We start from the raw sequence: 23270 nt of genomic DNA, 5'->3' as shown, positions 1-23270 counted from the left end.
TGATAAAAATTTAAAGATACACTGTGTCTTAATTTTGGCAAAGATGGACAGTTTCGTGGCCAAGGCCCATAAAATGTTTGCCTACATTCATGTCAGTAACCTTTGCTGGTCTTGCTCACTGTGGAGTAAAAGGACTGGACTGTGATCCATATGGGAAAAAATAACAATAAATGAAACACCAGCATTAACATGCATTGGACCGTGGTCCAAAAGCTTTCTCTATAAAGCTCCTAAAAGCACAAAATAAGAATTTAAGTGGAGATAAATAATCTTTAAACGCAACCCATCCCCATGTTGAAAGTAGGAGCAGTATTTCTACGCGAGGGCGGAACTGTCCAGTTTAAGAGTAGCTGAACAGCAGTCATGCAACGCCGCAGAGAGGGTTGGTTCCGTCCACAGGAACGGCTGTCAACCCAGTTTTACAATCTATGCATCGTTGCATAGAGTCAGCAGCATCAAAAGCAGGCGGACAGAGAGAACATAACAGACCGCTTTCCCACTCGGATCCTGCAGCGCCTTGCAGTGCATTCGCAGACCTTCCTTGCTCGCTCACATAGCTTATAGACTTCTCAGCCAAACTTAAATTCAGCTGCAACACCGCGTCATATTGCAAAACGTTCAGGGATCAACTTGTAATAAGCTGGTTTACATCTTCCAAGACGGAAAGATTCTCCATGTAGTGCGGGTACCAAGTGTTTTGGGGGGATGGCGGTTGCGCCTCTTCAAATGCCCTCTGGGAGGGTGAAGGGCCACGCGCTGGTTACTGGCGGCTTCAGTTCCATCTTCTCCTTCTGTTTCAGGTGCACGCGCCCGTGTCGTTTCCTCTCGTCGCTGCGGGCGAAGCGTTTGCCGCAGACGTCGCAGGAAAACGGCTTCTCTCCGGTGTGAGTCCTCGTGTGCGTGGTCAAGTGGTCGCTACGGCTGAAGCTGCGCAAACAGATGCGGCACTGAAAGGGTTTGTGACCCGTGTGAATGCGGATGTGCCGGTTCAGCTCGTCCGAGCGGGAGAAGCGCCGGTCGCAGTTCTCCATGGGGCAGGAGAAGGGTTTCTCTTTGGCTGGGCCGTTGGAGGCGGCGGGGCTTTTCCGCGCCCGGGGGGTCTTCATCACGCGCGTGTAACTTTGGGCAAAGGAGTCCGGCAACAGGGAGGAGTAAAGGATGGAGTCTATGGTGCTCGGTAAAGCTGGTGATGTGTATAAAGAATCGCACTGGTTCGATGATGGCTGAAGTTCAATGGGGAATGGGACCTGTTTCAGATTAGACGAAACACCCATTGGTGGTGGGCCTGTGTAGTTGGTGTACACGGTGCTGGGGAAGCTCTGAGAACACGTGTCAGAGAAACACGGCTCCTGTTTAATACCCCCCTCCACCTTCAACTCCATCTCTGTGCTAGGACAGATCGGGGGGAAGGTGCCCAGGAGTTCCTTTACATCCATTTGCTGGGCCGGGGGTAAGTCACTCGACATGGGGAAAGTTTCGGTCTGGAAGCCCGAGTCCAAATAGTCAGATTTAGTGAAGGTGCCCCATTCATAGCAACTACTTTCAAACTCATTCTTGACTGCCACGGGGAACGACGCAGCCTCCGAGTTGGGTTCAACGTTTTTCTGGGTTGGGATTTGAGAGGAGCCCAGACTTGAATCTTGAGTTTGACCTCTGACCTGATCCTCGGTGTAACCCTGGCAAGTCTGGTCTGGAGAGTATAAAGGAGGAGTGGCACCGGTGCAGGTGTAAGGTTGCCTCCTGATGCTAGAGTCTCCGAAACCGCCATTACTTGGCGCGGACGATGGGTACGTGTCCCGGCCGTTGCCACTCTGTTGTACCTCCGAGATTGGCACTGTTGATATACCAACAATCTCCGTGATCATGTTGAGTAATGTCTCTGTGCTGCACGACGCCCCCTGAGATGCCTCAACATAGAAACTACCAGAGTAGGCGAGGGAGGAGGGGATGTACGTCTCTTTTGGACACTCGCAAGGATTAAAAGTAAATTCCGAGTTGGAGGCTTCGGTTTTTAGGGTTGCTGGTGCTCCCTCTGTTGAACGAGAAGGGGGAGAAAAATGGCATTGTCAGGCTTTTTATTTCTAAAATGAGTGCAAATTAAAAAAAGGCGCAAATGAGTGATGCTTATACAGCTCAAAGATGCATGCGTAATATACTGCACACTGCACATCCATGTCAGTAAGTGTAACCCGTTCAGTTGATCAGTTTTATTCGTGCACAGATGCACGTTTTACTGTCCGTTTTTGCAGTAACACAATAGTTATATAAGTATAAAACTCACCATGGCCAAACGGAGCATGTACACCCCGCTCTGCATCGACGTAGACCTCCTGGTTATCCTTCTGCACGCTATTTTCCATTCCCAGAGAAGTATTGCAGCTGTCAAACTGAGGGTAGAACGAATCTTTTGAATTCAAATCCATATTGTTCAACATAATGGCGAACTTGGAAGTCGGTGTCCCCAATGTAAGTGTAGACAGAGATGCGGATGGTGTTGTCCCTTCACCCTCGGACAGTTTCACCAATTAGGCTATCCAAAGTAGTATATGTCAAAAGGTGCAAAACAATTAGGAAATCCTTTTTTCTTTTTTTTCTTTTCTCGTCTGACGTGTGTCGATTTGCAGCTCCTTGCTTTCTGCTGCCGTGAATTTCACATCAGCGACTACTCTCCTCTCTCCTTATATACACACTGGCTGCTCCGTCGGCCCTCCTCCCCATTCATCACCTCCAGTGAGAGGATTCCCCGCTGCGTGTAAACTTCATGCCCATACATGGACAGAGGATGTGACGGGTACCCCCCGAAAGGAGAGGTGCTTCTGACGTTGCAACAAGTGGTGACCGCGCGGGGGGGGGGGCTGTCTGATATCTTTATTATCAGATGTGAGCATTTAAAACATCGACCTTCTCAGTAGCCACATCATTTAGTGTATCGCGTGCATATAGGCTTAGACAACGGTCGCGCCAAATAATGTGATACAACCATCTCAAAAAGCGACGAAGCTGGTAGCTTCTCCGCTCGTGTCGACACTCCGTTACCCAGATCATCCGAGACCCGGATTCTCTGATGCTGACCAGTATATAGGCTACAGGCTACAAACGCTTGCAGAGAGTCGGGTTTGAGTTGCAGCGAAGCAACAACAATCGCAACGTACACCCGCGTGAAGTGCACAAGACACACATGGAAATGCAGAGAAAACCCTTACAAGACCGTTAACACGTCTTCCAGTCTCAGCGCTTGTGTGTTATTGGACCACTGACGATTAAACCCGACATTCGAGGGCTGCTGAGACCACGGTCCAACATTCACCTTTGTCACAAGGCACAACAAAACTCTGTACGTCAAAAGGCATGACGTCCTCCGGAGGTTGCAACGCGCAGACCAGATGAGGCTCAACACCTAGTCTGACAATAAAGGACACAGTCGTTACGGGACCTATGGACACACATATATATTTTCTAACGCATAGAAAGTCCCGCATTCTCATCACTCGGGATCATGTATTGCCCTTATAGGACGGGTTTGCCGGGGACCAACTTCAGTACAGGCCTAACGTTGATTTGTTCCAGCCGGTTTTCAGAGTCGGCCTGCTGAAGATCTGGGCTCAACTTGCATAACTGCATAGCCGTTTAACTGCACTGAGCCTTCCCATCTTCATCTTGTCCGGACGCTCACTCGGCCGCCGAGTTCACCGCCCGCTCCCTGTCTGTCTGAACGAGGCCCCCCGGCCTTTATACGGAGTGAGGGGTGTCGATAACACCCCCCCCCCCCCCCACACACACACACACACACACACACCCTACCCCGAGGTGTTGGTCATTGGTTAAATCCAGCTGCCCACATGACATTTCAAACCCCAAAGTGTTTGATTGTTAGTTTCGCACATGTTGCCTCTCTGTCAAATAAATAAATAAATAAAGCCGATATTCTCCCATGGAGACGTTAGCGCTTTGTATTTCAGTACCATGGACAGCGGCAGGACAGACCCAACTCCACTGTCCGTCTGTGCGCAAGTCCTGTTATAATACCCAATCAACCAAAATACAAACCATGCACAGTCAGTCAGTGTATTCATTCCTCTGAGGGATATCTCTACATTGTTATACTGGGAATATTCTTGGATGATCACCTTCATCCTATCATGCATTTTGTTTTTCCTAAATGGGAGCAGTGGTCTACAGAAAGGTACTCCCCTTCCCTTAATGAATGAACATTACAAAATGCCCATCGGGTTGGGAATGAATATAAGAAGTATGTTATCGTCAATAATGATGCTCTCATACTTTCATACTAGTGGAATATTCTGAAAAGGATAGTGTTTTACCTTCGATTTCCTAAAAAAAAAAAAAAAAAACTTACCACCGGTGCAGAAACACTCGCCAAATGGTTTCTTGACAACATATCCTGCAGCAACAGGGCCACCATGTGATCTCAGACGTCAGGCGCCCTGTGCACGACGTTATTACAGGAACAGGAGTAACTCAAAACGAGAAAACCTCTACTACGGTATCTCTGAGTCCCAACTGCATATGCTTTCCTTTGCTAGGTTTTCACATTATCTCCCACACTCAGAAAGGTGGGAAATCTATCAAAAGATCAGCGAGTCGTCGCCATGTCATCTTCTTAAGTCAGATGGGAATAGTTTGAAGGCTCTTTCAATGCAGCTTTGACATTCTCTTTGTGCAAATCGCTTTCACCTCAGAGGTGCACTTTAATTCGAGGTCCAGAGATATTCAGTCTCACGCAACTACCTCAAAGTATTGGAAAGTCTATTAAAACCAATCCACTCACAAGAGTTCAGATCACGAGATGCTCTATATGATAACTGCAGTGTAGCAGTAACCTCTCACCTCCATCAAATGCCACAGCACAGCACTAAGTAATGGATTTATGCAATGTTAGCACTTATTGACATTAAAGCACAGGGATACCTCCGTAAATGTAAAAGTAAAATGGAAATCTTTTGTTGTATTTAAGTGCTGGTAAGAAAGTGTTCACTTTTTTTCAGCAAGATCTCGTGAAGTGGCTTTGAAAAAAAGGCTGCAATGCAAAGCAAAGTTGCCTCCATACAGTAACCAAGTATATTGACCCAAGTGGTTCAATCTATTGGATTTGGAAAGAGGATGAAACACTGCTGTAATGAACTCATATCTTGACATCTCTTCTTAATGGATCCTTTCAGCGAATCCCAGAGAATGTCTCAATATTGTCCATGACTGAGATATTTTCTACAAGGGAAGACTGTACCTAAGTGCTTAAATGAGAGTCATTCTCTATTTTTTGTAAAAAGACTGCTTGTCCAAAGGTAATACAGTACAGCTAGCTGTTACTGTCAATACCTATTTTTCCTCAGGTTGCACTCCTGGCCATTTCAAGATGGCAAGTGCTCAGCCTTTTTATGAAATAAAGCTCCACTTTGTCTCCAATATTTAGGATTTTGCTATCTAAGCCACTTCCACATGTGGTGTGAAGAAAACACTTTTTTGTATTTGAACTGAGCTGTGATTGTACACAGCGTGTAGTTATGTGTAGTATGCCTTGTACTGTAATTGTTGAAAAAAAATGCTTTGTGTCTCAAGGTAGTCTCGGACCTTTGGCCAAAACTCTTTTCTGTATATCTATTTACCCCTTGGCCATGTGATTAGAGTGATATTGATGAAGAATCTGCTTCTTAGCTGTCTTTCAGTTACACTAAATGACCACACTTAGTTGGCAGTTTTACGCATCTCGCTGTTGTAAAAGACACACAAAGCACTTTAACAGTTTCAGTAACTAGCTAAATCAAATCTATATAATAAAAATAAAATCTAAAGAAATATAAGTTATTTCACTCATGCCTTTGGCAATGTCAATATAGCTGCTGCCTCCAAAACATTTTTTATTAATTTAGGAACCATGATTGCAGATTAGATTGGTTTTGCTTTTTAATGGCTTGCTCTTCTTGGTCTATCAGAATCATCCTGATTCCCCACCACATCAGTGCCACATTCAACCCTCTGGATCACACCATCAGTTTCAGAACTGATTTTCAGATTTCTACTTTCATCAAGAACTCTGGTGTTCCCTGTCTCTCATAATGCTATCTGAGTTTAAATTATCTTGTGGCAATGCGTTAAGCAAGCCTGCCACAGCCGCCTGGTATCGCGAGATCAAATTACTTTGACTTGCGAGACCAGTCTGGCCACTCACCAACCGAAGCTTTTGGTGTCCGACCCAATCAGCGCCCTCTGAGGGAATATGGGGGGGGGTAGGTGAAGCCACAGCGCAACTGGAATCCGACATTGCCCTGATTGTGTTTCGTGTAGTCAACAACGGTAATGAAATCACAGCATGGCCGCGCCAGACCTCATGGGCCCTCCTAGCCATTCTTAACTTTATATGTCAAAGACAGAAGGTGAGCATGCATTTGCTAACATATAGGACATCGGACTGGCTAACAGCTTTCATCAAATATATCACCTCTCAGGATCAATCAATATATCTGATATTTATATGTATTTGTTCCCAACTATTTCATCCCCATAGTATATTCATGTCTTATTCTTCCTTAACCCCATTTTGACTTCATATATCAATGACATACATACACACACACACACACACACACACACACACACACACACACACACACACACACACACACACACACACACACACACTATATATATATATACTGTGTTTCCTTTGTTGAATCACATCAGCAGCTGATGAGTGCGTGACGCATGAAACAAGCTTGTACTGCTATGTATTGAAAGTTGTTTTTTTTCCCTACATCTATATTGATATTTCGCTCCTCATTTGTTGGGCACTTTTATCAACACCATTGATGGTTTCCGGAAGAAAATAAAACGCTATACGCTGTGTGTGCATGTGTGTGTGTGTGTGTGTGTGTGTGTGTATGTGTGTGTGTGTGTGTGTGTGTGTGTGTGTGAGATTGGGTTGGATTTTCTCATGTTTTAATGCAATTATAGTTGAGATTTGGAGTACTTCTTTTTTCTCCGGGGCTGACCATGATTCCAGAGGTTATTGCAGTAAATTCTGACATCCACATATCGATATAAGGACAACGTTAACATCTTTGTGAAGCTCTATAATGAAATGCATTTTGCATTGTGGTAATGAATGCACAGCAGATTCGAGCAGCAACCTTGTGAATGCAAGGTTGGTGCAATAACCGGAGAAATCTATCTGCTTCCCTCAAAATCAGATTCTGACATGTCCCACATTCAAATCTCCCCCCAAGGCGGCGGATGAAGGAACATCTTCAGTCAACCTGGACACAATAGGCCTTGTAAGTCACCGCAAAAAATGGATTGAGATTGCAAACACTACAGAAACCTCTGCCGGAAACACGACTTGCTATAAATACAAGATGCTCGTCTCAGCTGCCAAGTTATTTTTTTCCCCTCTCCCTCTCCTCTCTCTCATTTTGGGCCATGCATGGTTACATATAATTCATCATCATTCAACCACTGGGCAACTGAAAGAGAAATAGAGAAAGTGACAGAACAAAAGGGAGCGGAAGCGTGGTCTTTCTTTTGAAGGAACATCTCTCTCTCTCTCTCTCTCTCCCTCTGGGTGTGGGAGTGGGTTAGGGAAGCCCGGTACCAGGCCCCTATGCTGCTGTTGGTGTGGCAGGTTTCCCGTGTTTTCCAAAAATACTTCCCCACTCGCCCACCTCAGTCCCCGGCCGCCTCTACTCTCTGCTTCCACAGTAGGGATAGGTTAGAATTATGGTCGACTCTCCAATCATGACTGTGGAAAGCCCCAATGATTCTTCAACAATGCCCCCTAACTCCCCCACACACACTGCACTAAGATGGCTCCCACCTTGCCCTCCTCTCTCCAGGATCCAAGCTTCGCAGCACTCTGACAGACTAACTTGGCCCTGATTCAAATACCCGCTGTTATCTAACTGCACAGTTTTTTTTGTGATAAATACACGAAATCCTATCCTGAAATTGAAAAAGTTGTCCTACTGAAGCAATAAGAAAACACCTCTTAGTACAGCTGGAATCAGGCGGCAATAAACACGACCAATGCCGTTACTTATATATTCAACTGGTGACTTTAGATTGGAAGCAGGAATACCTTTCTGAAATTATGATCAGTGATGGAGATGAAAAAGCACAGATATCCATTATTTGTTCAGCAAAATGCAACTCCCAAGATGTGAGAACTCGATTATTACCATTATACAAAACCCTTAACACACAACCTGAGAGTAATAACATAATAATAATAATACATTTTACATGCACTTTTGAGAGAAATAACATGCACAGTAATCCTGCCAATTCCAGTCTAAACCTCATCTATGTGATAAACTGCACACACACTGAATTTGCTCCGTCGCTGCTATTACAGAGCCAGCAACTCAATGAAATATCTGCAGCAGGACATGGACGTCAGTAATTTGAAATCATTGTTTGCTTCAATGGCTTTAAAGCACGGTATTGATGAGGAGGTACAATACAAATACATCCAAACAAATAGCTTATAACAGACATGTGAGGAAACAGATGAAGAATGTTAAGAGCTCGCAGCTAACAAAAGTAACTATGGAAACGGCCAGCTCTACTTTCCAATAGCTTCCACAGCTCTCTCCAGAAATAAAAAACTGTTCGGCTAAGAGCGAATCAGGTAAAGACAAAAGATCCCGGGTGAACCTATTTATAGTGGGCCTTACATAACATACACATAGGCCTATGTTGGTCGAGGCAAGCTGGGTGCTCAGTAGCAAGCTTCTGGGGGGCAAAGGTCTGTGCAGAAAGGGATGAGGGGTGCAGAGCATGCGAGATGGTGGATGATGGATACACTAGAGTATTTTATAGGAAGAAAACCGAGCATGAGTAGCTGTTAAACCAATATGGACGAGGATTATGTGGCTGGTTAACCATAATAAAATGAGTGGGGGGGTGCTAGTTGTTTTGATGTCAGAAAGAGAAAAACCCCCCCACTATTTTCACATCTGTCAATAGTCAGGGATCCTTTAGGACATCAGTGATGTCAGCGCTGGGGTTTCACTGACAAATAAAGTGGGACTAATACATGAAGCAAGCTAATGAAAATGGCTGAAGATTAGGGGATTAATGAACATGGTGTTCAACGAATGCACAAAATGTGTGTTCGTCATACATAGCATTCCACGTCCAAAGAGAGGTCTTCAAAAGCCTTCTCTTTTTGTTATGTCAGAGAGGAGTTTGCATGCCCCGGTTTGTCATATAACCTCAGGACAAAACTTCTGACATGCCTCCTGGGATGTAGAAAATAAACAAGCCCACACACGCATAGAGAACCTGTGAGTGAAGCATGCACAATGCAAAAACATTGATTTCCTGGAAATACAGCCTGCTGCTATACCTTTATTTCCAAATGGAGCAACTAGCAATTATCCACTTATACTGCTTTAATTATAAGCAGTTTTTGAATTCACTGTGGGAAAAATGATAGGTGTTCTCTTTTAATATAAAAGAGCTCTTTTCACCTTACAAATGCCTTACTAATTAGCTCCCTCTAGCATAAGTTCTCTGTAATTACAGGCACATTACTATTAAGCGAGGAATAAACTATTTTCACCAATAATTGTAAAAGTTTATGAATGCTCCTGAGATACACGGATTTCTCCCATCAAAACAAACAAAAAAACCCCAACAAACAAAACAAACAAAAAGACAAAAACAAACCTTAGTTTAAGCATTCTCGTGTAGATTTTTTCAAAACTGTATTAACCGCATGTATTGACTATTTGGTTGGTATCGGACAGTCACAAAATTCCAATATATTGAAGCCCTGACGAGGTTGAGATGATATGCAAATAAAAACTCCCTTGACTCATCTGTTTATTATGCAGCCACATTATTTAGCTCTGATGCTGTTTGGCTATTATCCCATCTCACAGTGAAAAAAGGGTCTTGGGTGAGGGGGATGGATTGCGCAGTGAGTGCTTTAGTCACGCAGATAGTCAACACTCTTCAAAAGGAGTAAATGCATTTTTTTCACTGCAGTTGCTTTGAGGGGATGTGGAATCCATTTCATCCGAGAGACATACCAAAAGGCACAGGATATGGCTCATCTATGTCCAAATCACTTAATGACTTGCTTTGCGCTAATAGGTCAAGGGGCAAAAGGATGGCGTTATTGTCTCCCTTGAATAAAGCCCAAAGCTCAATCCAGCCACTGACAAACAGCTTACAAGTCTTCTACTTGACATAATTTACTTACATTAATATCCGACATGCTGTATCCGGACAGAGACATGCTAAAAGATTAGCTCCAAGATGCACAAAGTTGTTGAATCAAACAGTTCATGTAAAATGTTAATAAATATCACCCACCTTGAAAAATACATTACTTTTTCCCATGCTTTGTCATAAATGGGAAGAAACTGTCTTGTTTCATAGTTTGGTCACAGCCCTGCTGATAAAAGCATTACATTTAGCTATGCAACCTTGATGCACCATGCTAGCTAAGCTTTTGACAACTCAAAAATCACATCTAATATCTTGAAAGTGCTCACAAAAGCACAAAATGACAAAACCAAGGAGTCATGCATACGAGCTGCAACACAATATAAGGGCTCTCTGTTCACAGACAGTTTGTTTTACGTCAAATTATCAATAAGTGTGTAGCCTCTTTAGGTAACACTGTGTGAATGAACAGCTATGTGTTGAAGAGAGAAAGGAGCTTGCCATGACTTATGATATCTAAATTAGCACCAAGTACTCAGAACAACTCTGCTCCATGGAAACTATTCTGGGAAAAATAAAACTAGCCTCAGATTGACGTCAGCTAGTGGCCTTCAAATATCCAGTCCAACAAAAGCAACACAACCTAGGGTAGGACCCAGGGAGTCCAGAATACTGCCTGTAAATGACAGGAGGGCTCTAACATCTCTCTCAGGTGCTGCCCACGGGCAAACAGGACTGACCTATATTTTCAAGAGTTAATTAAACACTTGGATGCAATATAAAACTATAGGTACACCGGGTGTCAGTAACAGGAACCTTAGAAGTAAGGACAAGGTCACAAAGTCTTTTCCATCAGCCTACAGTGGTAGCACTGGGAAAAGAAATAAAAGCCATGAAAAGAGATAGAAAGGATGTTTTCCTGTCTTCAGTTCTCCAAGCAGGACTTTTACAACATGCTTCGGTTCAACAAATATCTATTTCATTTATCTCTCAGTTGTGGTTACATCCTATTTTAAAGACTACTTTAAAGCCAAATTAAAATACAGGGGGAAAAAAGCAAAGATGTTTGGATCATTTATTATTTTTCATCAAAACAAAAACAATGCCACAGTTTTCATGTTGTTTCCTGCCGGTCAACCTATGAGTTGTGAATACAAAATACTGCTTTTCTCAGCGGTGGAAAATATAAAAGCTGTGCAACCTGTATAGACTTAATTGTTTGAAAGATTGCAATCGAACAGTTTGAATTTGACCAATCACAATGACCAATCATTAAAAACAACGAAGAACTTATTATGCATTACAAGTATGAATTCAAATGATGACATTATTGAAGACAATGGCCCTCATTTGTCAAGTAAACACACAATCCAATTTGATCTTTAAATGAACTTGCACTATATTTCCTGTAAAATTGTAATTAAATTCACTAATTGTATAGCCTTCTAATGATGCGATGAATGGGGCTCTGCACATTATAAATGGAAATGCAGGTAAATGTATATGTGTGTTATTTATCCCTAATGTGGAAGCTTGCTAGTTTGGTCTATTTTAGTTATTTAATTCATAATTAGTGAGCTTTACAAATAACTTCAAAGCTGAATATTTTACTCTTACCAACACAGCCACACTCTTTTATTTATTTTGAACTATACGACATCATAAGGATACACCTACCTGCACTGTCTGTAACAAGAACTTTGAGTGCAGTATGAGGCAGTTCTCAGCTTCACAATCTATAGATGAATAAGTATGTGTACTTCTCCAAAAACTAGTATGAAATCATCCTTCATATGTTACAAAAATATAATTTTAATAGGATACCTGCATGGACTTGTGGAATTCATTGGAGGGCACTGTGGTGTTACTGTCTTCTCAAGAATATGCTTATCACATTAGATGTCATGCTTGTATCACTGAGTACAAATTAGCTGATAAGGCATGCTTCTTGCAAGCACCTCAACACTTGAAGGAGATGTTGCATCACTGATGCTATGACGAATGAGGGCCAAGATCTTACAAATATTGGGGTGAAATCCAGAGTATCAATATTGTTCAGCCATAATTAACATGGTCAGCGCTGACCAGCCAGTGAAAGGGTGGCTTCCTTGGCCTCTACCAGTGCCATCATTGTACTGTTCCCAAATATACCCTGTCTCAGCATATTGTCTGTAAACATTATTGATAATATTAGTCCTGAGTTCCTGATAGAGATCAGCTGCCTTCTCTTGATATGGCCCCTCACTGTTGCTGTAGTGGTACAGTGCTCTTACTGCCAAATAGTTGATGTTTATCCATATTGGTCCCCTCCAATAGGGGGCATCATGTTCTGTATTTCGCTTCATATACAGGGGATCCGCTTTGGAGAGTGAGCGCAGGCCATAGGGTGTCCAAAGCTTATCTGGGTCTCTTATGTCTCGGAGGATATGTTCTAATTTGGGTGAGTCAGGCTTAAGTATGTGGAGCAAGAAGGGGAACAAACTTACATAACCAAAAGCATTAACATATTGCAACTTGGGGGCTCGGCGGACGGAGCGGACTAGTCGTGTCACAGGGAACTGATGTCGGGGCTGCCCGGGAGGCACATACACCTTCTCCTGCTGCAATGACACAGCCTGAGTGTGGTTGCCAAAGTCACTGAAAGCACGAAGCTGTTCTGACCAATGGAGTTTATTTAAAAGATTGTTGTCACTGAGCACTTGGTGGGTACTCTCATACTCCTGATGTGGCTCACCAAGGAGCTTTGCTATACTTGCCATGATGCCAGAAGCCAGTGCCATCCAGCAGTGTAAATCCACATGACGCTCATCTGATGATGGGTGTGAGGCTCGTGGGTAGTCATCCAGTCCAGACGTCAGGGTTTTGGGATTAAGAAACAGGTTTGTGTCCTTGTCACGTCCACGCCAACGATAGGAGTTTGGTAGCTGTCCCGACTGTGTGGTGTTATACCATTCAAACCAGGTTTTGAGTCTAGGAAAGAGTCGTTGCAAGAAAGCCAAGGTTGGTTGATTCGCTGCAGAATCTGGATTTGAAGACAACTGCTCAATGAGCTCCTGAAGAACCAAGAAGAGAGTGGGTGGGTTGGCATTCTCATTCCGCTGGACAACAAACTCAGCCGGTACCTTACTACGAGCCTCATCTCCAAGGATCTGCTCACGAGGAATCCAGCCTTCTATATTGATAAGATCTAACCAATGGGCAGTAGACTCCTGAGTCACCTGAGGGTCCCACTTGCTCAGAAGCAGCTGGTGAAAGCCCTCATCCCACAGGAATCCTCTGGGGAAGAAAGAACGTGATGGGACGGCAGTAAATAATGCACCTTCAGGGTACAGCAGGGGATATTCATTGTAGACTGACTGGACCACCGACTGACCATAGAAATATCCCATTCCACCCAACATATTGCTGAGTGCTGCCTTGCTAAACTTGACCTGTGCCTGGCTAAAGCCTTTTTTCTCAAGGCCAAAAATATTCTCAAACTTGGCATCAAATGCAGCTTTCCTCTTTTCCAGCTCTTCAGTCATGGTTTTCCCAACCAGTTGGTTGGGACGGTTATGAAAGCTTCCAGATTCAAACAGAACTTCGATCTGGAATGGCGTCTGGACAGTCACCTGGTGAACAACAAAGTCACTCTCCTTCCTGGTGTCTGCAGGCTTCTGCTGTTGTTGGTGTTGAGGAGGCTTGGAGGCGTCAACAGCAATGTAATGTCTCTTCTCACCAGAAGGAGCCCTGTAGACAAACCTGCGAGTGAGACTGTTCTTTACGATATCGGTCAGCCTCTCCAAGCCTGGAGTGACAGTCTGAAGGTAGTTGTAGCTGAAAACACGAGAGGCCATTGTTAGTTGTCTGGCACATTCATTATCCATTCTTCTCATGGTGTCCCTACTGCTAAATGTGGCAACAAAAAGGTGAAAGTGCTAAATCACTTTCAAACTCTACAGTAGTTATCCCTTGAGGTTCTATGTGTAATTTTTTGACTTTCTTGCAATATACTGAGTTAATATCTGTCGGGAATGGTGAATAGTACTGACTGAAACAACTAAACTATGCACAATCTCCCCAACTTCTACATTTAAAGACACAGCAATCAAGCTGGCTGAGTAGTTTTTATTGTAGTTTGACATCCCCTCCCCCAAAAAACTCGACTCGTACTAGCATATCTCAGCAAACCATACAGACTGCAGCAAACCTGGATTGACTGAAGGTGTTTGAAAATGGCAGATGTCGGTAAACATGCTGTGTATCTGCTTCCTTCCAATTTGAATTTGTCAGTCTTGTATGCTTTGATTTTTTTGCTATCTGTCAAACAATGCAGAATTGATCTCGGGTTTTTAACTTCTGATGTTGCAGTATCTGTAGGTAAAGGTATTTTACAAACTTGTTCTGCCATATCACTTTGCTACTTCCTCAGACTAAACATTATCTAGTTATTGGCTGTAACACTTAAGACATTAAACCCTAACTTCCTCAAAATTTTTATCAGGAAAATCATACCCAACAATAACATTATAATGAGCAACTACAAAGGTATTCACAATTTGGACACTCATGGATAACTACTACCTTCACCAGCAAAGGAAAGGAATTTTGTTTTCATGTAACTCTTAGCAATTCAGTCTTTAACACTTATACATAAGAAGAAAGCCACTTTATTTTGTCATTGCACATTTATCCGGTTATAATGAAATTTGTTTTCTGCATTAACCCATCCTATTGTATAGGAGCAGTGGTTAGCTGCAGCGCCCAGGGGCCAACTCCAATTCTTCTTTCCATTGCCTTGGTCAGGATCACAGACAGTAGAATTAACTGTAACAAGCATGTCTTTTTGATGGTGGGAGGAAACTGGAGCACCCAGAGGAAACCCATGCAGACATGGGGAGAACATGCAATTCCACACAGAAAGGACCTGGGACGGCCTGGGGTTCGAACCCAGTACCTTCTTGCTGTGAGGCAACAGTGCTAACCACTGGGCCACCGTGCTCAGGGTATTGAAAATTCTAAATTTTCACCACAGCAATACATAACGAATTGCAATGCCTTGTGAGTGTATAGCAGAACAAGATCACAGAAGACCATTACCAACAGACGCCAACATCAACAGCTAAAACTCAGGTTCAACCATGTTGTCTTGGTACTCGGTCAGGACGGTACTGACACAACAACCTGACTTCTCTTGTTCCATGTTAAATGGATATCTAGATTTCTCTTAAATTGATTTTGTGTTCAAACACCACTGCAACTACCAGTGCCACCATAGGTTTTAAGAAAAGAACAATATTCAGGATTATTCTACTAATGTGTTTTTTTTTAATTACCGCAAAGGCAACACACTGAGCGCAGTATTTTGATATATTATTTTAATATTTTCAACAGACAACAGATATTTCATATTGTCTTTGAGGAGAGTAAGGAAGCACAAGTTTTTATCCCAGTTCCATGGCCACCAACTCACATAATTAGTAAGATGAAAAAAGGGGTGTGGATCAAGTATAAGTGATAGTGGTGTGTGTGTGGGATGGGGGTGGCAGTTCTGTAGAACATTATGCCCCAGCTTCTCACAAGTCTAGTTTAGAGTCTAGTTTAACACAGAGTTTAACTGGCAAACGCTGGTGTGTTGTTTCTCTATTCGGCTCATACTTTATCTGTCTAACCCCATGTCTCACCTACATTATATGGTACTCAGTGTCTTTGATACCTCCATATTAAGCAGGCAATCCAGGGTTGATCATAATGGGAAATTTACCCCTGGAAAAAGCACAGATTTTCTCCTTCAAAAGAGGCTGTGTGATGTGTGTTGTTTTCTTGCTGAATTTATCATGAGGATGATCAGTTCTACAATCCTAGGCCCAAACGAACATGTTTTTATCTTGGAAAAATTTCCAAAAGGTTTACTACCCCTTCAAAGGTTTAGAAAATGTAACATGCAGAGTTAGTCGCTTGTAATAGTGTATGTTCACGTGACGTCACATGTTTTCAATACGAGGCCATGTTGGAGGACTTACATAATTGAAAATGGCGAGTGATGATGTAAACACGAAACTAATGCTATCGGCATATGCATATAAACTCGAAGGAGATGTGAGAAGTCGCTACCAAGAGAAGATAAAAAAGATTGGACTAGATCCACCGCTCATTCCTGCTCAAAAGTTCAGTCCAGAATGTCTACCACCAATTGAATCTTGTGATATTCTTTCATATCTTGTTTTGGACTAAAGCTTTTACACAAAAAATCAGTTCAAAACATTTCGAAGCCTTCAAGCCTACAATCACATGGTTTCTGGATTTATTAATAGCGTTCTTGCTTGTATTATAAACAAGACATATGTTTTGATTGCAAAAGTTGGGCATTCTCAACGGATGAATGATCCACTTGTCCAGCTGTGGATCATAACAACTGAAGATGGTGTAGTTCTTTCTGCCCACTGTACTGGTTGTATGGCCGGATTGGGTGAATGTTGCTCGCACATAGCAAGTGTCTTGTTTTATGTAGAAGTGTGGATACGACTTAATGGCAAACTACCATGCACTCAAGTGAAATGTACATGGCTTTTGCCTTCATATGTCAAGCACGTTGATTATGCAGAGGTAAATGCCATTCGTTTTAAGTCTGCGAAAAAACTGAAGGAAGATATGGAGCACTCATTAAAGACAATGATCATCAATGAAGCTGCAACTACAGAGAAGAGCTCTAAGAAGGCAAGAGAAATTAAAGAGCCAAGTAATTACAGCTCTTTGAATCAATGCAAGGTAAAGCCCGTCTGTCTTTCGGGCGTTTCACCTTATTCAGAGTTGTTTCTGTCAAAATCAAGAAATGTAAAATCAATCAGAGATCTTCTCGATGAAAAATTTACAACTCTGGAGTATAACGTGTTTCTCAAGTAGTGCCACAAAGTAGAGCTTAACATCACAGACGAGGAAGGAAAAATTGTGGAAAGGGAAACAATTTCACAGTCAAAGGGAAGTGTTTTTTTATAAACAGAGCTGGAAGGGTTGGTGCATCGAAGTGTTATGCAGCTTGTCATACTGACCCAGCCCAACCATCTTCGTCGCTCATCAAGACTATAAGCTACCCAGATGTTTTTAAATTCAACACTGCAGCTACGAGGCATGGATGTGACCATGAGGATCTTGCTATTTCTGAAAATGAAAAGTTGATGAAACCTCTGCATAAGAATTTCAAGGTTTCAAAATGTGGCACATTTATCAACAGAAGCTACCTGTTTCTCCATGCAACACCAGACTCCCTTTGTTCCTGTGACTGCTGTGGTGAGGGATGTGAGGAGGTGAAATGCCCTTTGTGTATTGAGGGCATAGATTTTGAATCATACATTCAAAAGAAATCTTCATGTTTGGAAAGGGTTAGCTCAAAATGTGTATTGAAAAGGAACCACAGCTATTATTGTCAGTTTCAGCAGCAACTTCATACAGTCAATCATTCTATTATTGTTCATAAACAAAATGAACAATCAAACATTTCGAACAATCGAATTGTTTATGAACAATCGTTCAAACAAAATGAAGGCATATCTGATTACAGTGACAACGATTTTGCTGCTAAAGTGCAATTCGCCCACAGCGTTCTTGTTCTCCAACATGGCCGACAATAAATTTTTGGTGACTTTTGGTCACGTGTTCGAACACACATTATATTGAGAGGCTGTGAGAGGAGCGTCAGACATATTTGACCATTTATGAGAAAGTTGCAAACGTTTTTGTACCACTGTTCTACTGCCACTAGGAGGCACCCATGTTCTCTGCTGTGTGCTGCAACATAAGTTTAATGCTGAGAAACCCCACCAGCGTCAATGTTAAACAGAGAAGGGGCAAAACACATAAACTGAAATCAACACCCGCAGGGAATGGGGTGGGAAATGACTCATAAGGCAGGTAATACGAATTAAATTAACGTTGTCCTATAACGTGGGGAAAACAGCTGATTTAATGACATACATTAAATCAGCTTATACTTCTTAAGTCTTACTTGCAGTGTGCGGAGCCTAGGTGATGTGAGACAATTTATGTGAGTGGTCCTGGAGATTTCACTGAGTGGTTAAAAAGGTTTCAGTGATGGTGCCCATGAAATCGTCAGTTCTGCAAATGGACTTTCAGAGATTGATATCTTGGTTGAATAAGCCCCTTAATTTCAATCATTAGAGTGAATTCTGATTTTATATCAAAATCTGTCTTCCCAACGGTACTTTTACCATAGATTTACAGGTAACCATGGGTGTAAAGGCTTTCTGTGAAACTGTATTCACATATTGCCTACTATTCAATAACTGCATAACTGGAATTATTTAATTCTTATTCATTTTCTTTTCTCTTTTGTTTTAATCTTGACAAAAAGCATTAGTACTCACTGACTTATTGTTTTCCATCTAACATCGACCGCTACTACAATTGCCCTCGTAAGACTTCTGTTTTGTATTCACTCATGGTTTATGAGTTTTCTCAAGTATGAATCCATTTACCTGGCATATTTGACACTGGATAAATCCCCGGAAACAGGTTTGCGGAAGGTGACCTTGAAGTTGCCAAGCTCTTCTGAGAACCCTGTGATGGACTTGAGGTTGTTTTCTTCCACATGGGCCTGCAGGGAACCTTGTGCATCTGCTGCTACATAGAACATCAGGGAGATGACTGGTGCATGAGGGGCAGAACTCTAATGGAAAAAGCAAACGAAGACACTCATCAAGCTTTAAAATTGTTGAAGTCAGAAAAATTGTAAAAATGGACATGAACTACGGTCATAAAGAGCTAATTTGAAAAGAAAACAAATACATTTAAATCTTAGATTAGGACATTAATCACAAATTATTGAGACTAGCTCCCATTGGTGGTAAAACATGGATCAGCATTTGAAAGTACATAAAGCTCACAAGCTGTTTGGCAGTGATCCTCCAAGTCCAGTCTCCTCCATGGTTACCACCCATCCTCTTGACAAACTCTGTGGTCAGGGTGAAGTCACTATCCTGGATCTCCTGGACACCAAAACTAACGCCATCATGCATCAGCCAGCCATAGCTTTGCAAACGATCTCCCTGCTCGCAAGTGTGCCTCAAGTTCACATCTATGTCAGAAAACTGACGCATCCACATCAGGCCTATGTTGCCACAACAATAAAAAGAAATGGATCATGTTTCATGAAACACAGGATGCACAAAAGGGCAAGGCTTTCAATCAAATTGCATACAGTACTGTTAAAAAAAAAAGGCCAGACAAACTGGGGAGGAAACAAGATTACTGTCTTAAGGACCAAATCGCTTCAATGTAAGTCCCTAGATTCACCAGCTACATGCACTGGTTTACCAGCAATCGAGGTTTCTGGGATAAATTAGGGTTGGGTTGCTTTATGATTGCAACATACATGCCAAGGTGACTGATAAGTTTGAGATGTGAGGCACTGCAATTGAGTAGGCTAAATATCTTGCTGTAGGGACAATTAAAATGTTTCCAATCTCACCACAATCTGCCTGCTTTAGGAATGGCAACACATAAAACGTCAAAAGTAGAGCCATGCTACCTGTCACAATTGATCTAGGACTCCTGGTCTTCATTCCAAAGTAGACCTGAGGCCTGTATGATCCCCAGAACCTCTCTGGTGATACCTTGGCACTTGTGCTGCTGGCATCAAGGACATGAGGTGAAGGGTGTAGCGTCACCACCCGTTTTGCCAGGGCAGACCGCATGTACAGGGCATAAAAGAACCAGATAAGGCTGAATATGCAAAGGCCAATGGAGATATTGATGAAGGCTTTTCCGATGTCAATTTTCTTTTTCTTCTCTTTTCGGTGCAATGCACTGGGCTTCTCATCTTTCCTAGGAAGTGGAGCAGCTTCCCCAGTCACCACCCTCTTCCTCTGCCTGCCCATCCTGCCCTACTGGAGCTAAGGATCAGAAAGAGAAGATGCCCACTACATTTCAAGAGTAGGGTCAAAAAAATGCAACTACCAATCATGTGTCAAGAGAAACTATGGAGAATTTTGGTGTTTGCCTGAAACATTATTTCATCAAATGACATATGACAGTTAAGATTTGAACAACAGGTGCTGTATTATGTATCGCTAATAGTCAGCCTACAGTTTAACTGACGTAAACAAGCAGGATACGGGGCAGGATGCCATGTCATTGTTTCGACGGCCCATTATTATGAAACCCCAATAGTCCGAAAAATGTTCCATTGGACCAAAAGGCCATGCATCCAACAGCCGTTATCCCAAAACAAACACCCGTTGCTCCGAAGGCCTGTTGTTTTGAAAATACACATTCTCACTGGAGTTGTTAGCTCAGTGACTGCCAGTGTTTTACTTAAAATTTGATAATCATGACTTCACAGACAAACTGAATGCGTTAAAGAACAGCACCAGAGCTCCCCCCAGCTTCGACTGTTGATATCAAAAGTGTGGGAAAACACTTCAAAGTCACCAAGTCTAGCATAAGCCCCAGATCTGATAATATCTGTGGCCAGGTTCTTAAAACCTGTGCTGAACAGTTGTGTGGAATATTTCCCACTATTTTCCCACTATCCCTTCAGCAACAGAGGGTCCCTAAATTATGGAAACACTCCACAATTGTACCAGTTGCCAAGACCAGAACCCCTGTGACATTAAATGACTATAGACCAGTAGCGTTGACTTCTCCAATCATGAAGATATTTGCGAAGCTCATTAAAAACGAGGTTTTATCGCAGGTGGAGAAATCCCTTGATCCACTGCAATTTGCATACAGGCCCGATAGGGGTGTACAAGATGCCATGATAACACTTTTAAATTTTCTGTACCGCCATCTTGGGGGGACAAATGCTCATGCCAGGCTGTTGTTTATAGATTTCTCCTCAGCCTTTAACACAATCTAGCCACATCTGTTAGCTGAAAAGCTAATTCATCTTTTCAAACTGGATCTTAATCTAGTTGTCTGGATACTGGACTTCTTGACTGATAGGTCCCAGTGTGTGAGGGTTAATGGCTCTTTTTCCAATCAGCTGTAGTCTTCAACTGGTTCCCCTCAGGGCTGTTGTCTCTCCCCATTACTCTACATCTTGTACACTAAAGACTGTCGCAGCAACCATACCAATAGACACATATTCAAAGTTGCAGATGATTCAGCGATTGTAAGTCTTCTTGAAGGGGAGGAGGAATAAAATGGACTTGTGGTTGATGATTTTGTATCTTGGTGTGATGAGTTCTTTCTCCACTTAAATGTGTCTAAAACTAAAGATATGATAATCAGTTTTAGATAGACTCCCCCTAGTCTTGTACCAACCAGCATTAAAGGTGCTGGCATTGAGTTTGTGGACAGCTACAAATATCTGGGGGTTGTTCTCGACAAACTATTATGCTTTGAAACTTATTTTGCTTCCACATCAAAGAAGGTCCAACAAAGGCTTTTTTCCCTGAGGAAAATGTGGACATTTAATATCTCCTCCCAGATGATGACTCTCTTTTATACAATCTTTATTGAAACTGTTTTAATGTACTGTATTGTGGCTTGGTTTGGTAACTTGACTCTGGCCAATAAAAAACGGTTTGATAAGACTTATCAAATGGGCTAGCAAGATTTCAGGGAGAAGCCAAGCTCAGCTTACTGACCTTTATAATAGGAGGGTGCTCAGAAAGGCTACTTCCCTTCTGGAGTGCCAAGGCCAACCCCTTCGGCCAGAGATTGAGCTGTTACCTTCAGGTGGTCGGTTGAGAATGCCCTGTATTAGGACCAAGAGATACAGGGCTTCTTTTGTCCCCACTACCATCCAATTGTTAAATAGTAGATAATATGCGTCTGTTGTCTGCAGTTCGCTTGTTTCCTTGGTCTGTATATTTGATATTTGAACTATTTTGGTTCTCCTTGCCCACTATGTCCTGTTGTCGATTCCCCCTTGGTGTTTGTATGTTTTGTCTTTGTGTGAGAGTTTTTATACTGGCTGCAAACTAATTTCCCTGCAAGGGACAATAAAGATACTTTTGACTTTGGTGTTACACCAACATCTGTGACCCGTGAGATTATGTCACCCTGGCATCTGGGGGACGGCGCTATTTCGGCCGTCCCCCAGATGCTAATCCAAATTTTAACACCAAACCCACATCAAAAATTAACCGTCTCCAACTGAATGCCTAATCTGAACAATTTCTAATTTAATGTCTAAATTTAACTGCATCGATCTGATTGCCGTCTCCTGTCTGAAATAGCCGATTTCGGTGTAACACTTGCCCTGTCCAGCGTCGTTACGAATCCATTGATCCGACTGACTTGGCCCGAGATAAATACTGCAAGAAAGTTGATATTTATGGTGAAGTAGAGACGACATTCTCACAGGTGCTTATAGTGTTACACCTCCTATTCTCGCGAATTAGTAGTAAACGGTATCTTCGCGTTTGCACGTCAAAATACACTGAAACATTAAGGGGGATAATACACACACACACACACACACACACACACACCGGGGAGAGTGGGTTTTTTGTGTTTCGGAACAACGGGACGTCGGAGCAGTGGGCTTTAGTTTTCGGGATAACGGGCTGTCGGACAAATGGGTTTTCGGTCCAACGTGACATTTTTGGGACTATTGGGAGTTTCGGAATAATGGGCCGTTGGAACAACGGGCAGTAACCAGTTAACTCTTTATGGTAGAACAGCCTGGCTATGTTGGAGTATGTGTTTGTGGGCAAACACCCAAGTCAGGGTTTAAATGTTTTCTTTCATACGCTACTTCAGCTACCAAATGGAAACCTGTTGTTGGCGTTACTAACGCGCTATTATGCCTCGGTGTTACAGCAACGTCCTTATTGCAGCAATGCTACGTAGTTAGCCCAACTGACCGGCCATGCAGACCGGTAGTAATGTAGCCCTTTGCATTTTTCCTCCAACTATTATTGCGTTTAAGAATCTCCAGCCGGAGGAAGACCACAAACATACTGATTTACAAACGCGGTGGCGTTACTCACCTGTCAAATTATCCGTTTCTCAGTGGCTCATTGTCCCTGGGTAGCTAACCTACTAGCCACTTCCTGGTTACTCCACGTTTCCACTGACGTGCCACTACACATGTGAGGCGATTGCGGACATGTTGAGGAGTACCTGGCCGCTTT

At 42.7% G+C, this 23270-nt stretch overlaps 2 protein-coding genes across 2 annotated transcripts; both read right to left on the bottom strand.

Moving 5' to 3' along the window:
* Positions 1-722: 722 nt before the first annotated feature.
* On the bottom strand, positions 723-2435 carry LOC130112704 (early growth response protein 1-A). The gene is made up of 2 exons (XM_056280168.1): positions 2282-2435; positions 723-2032 (listed from the first exon to the last, which is right to left on the bottom strand). The coding sequence occupies exons 1-2, from the start codon at positions 2433-2435 to the stop codon at positions 723-725; spliced, it is 1464 nt and encodes a 487-aa protein (XP_056136143.1).
* An 8823-nt stretch (positions 2436-11258) lies between these two features.
* mogs (mannosyl-oligosaccharide glucosidase) lies at positions 11259-23187 on the bottom strand. The gene is made up of 5 exons (XM_056280167.1): positions 23127-23187; positions 19712-20075; positions 19068-19291; positions 18660-18850; positions 11259-14004 (listed from the first exon to the last, which is right to left on the bottom strand). Exons 2-5 carry the CDS (start codon positions 20058-20060, stop codon positions 12234-12236), a joined length of 2535 nt encoding a protein of 844 aa, XP_056136142.1. The 5' UTR covers positions 20061-20075; positions 23127-23187; the 3' UTR covers positions 11259-12233.
* Positions 23188-23270: the final 83 nt, after the last annotated feature.

Source organism: Lampris incognitus, chromosome 5, assembly GCF_029633865.1.
Source record: "Lampris incognitus isolate fLamInc1 chromosome 5, fLamInc1.hap2, whole genome shotgun sequence".
Taxonomy (NCBI): domain Eukaryota; kingdom Metazoa; phylum Chordata; class Actinopteri; order Lampriformes; family Lampridae; genus Lampris; species Lampris incognitus.
The sequence above is the reverse complement of the archived record's forward strand: the minus strand, read 5'-3'. Positions and strand labels throughout refer to the sequence as shown.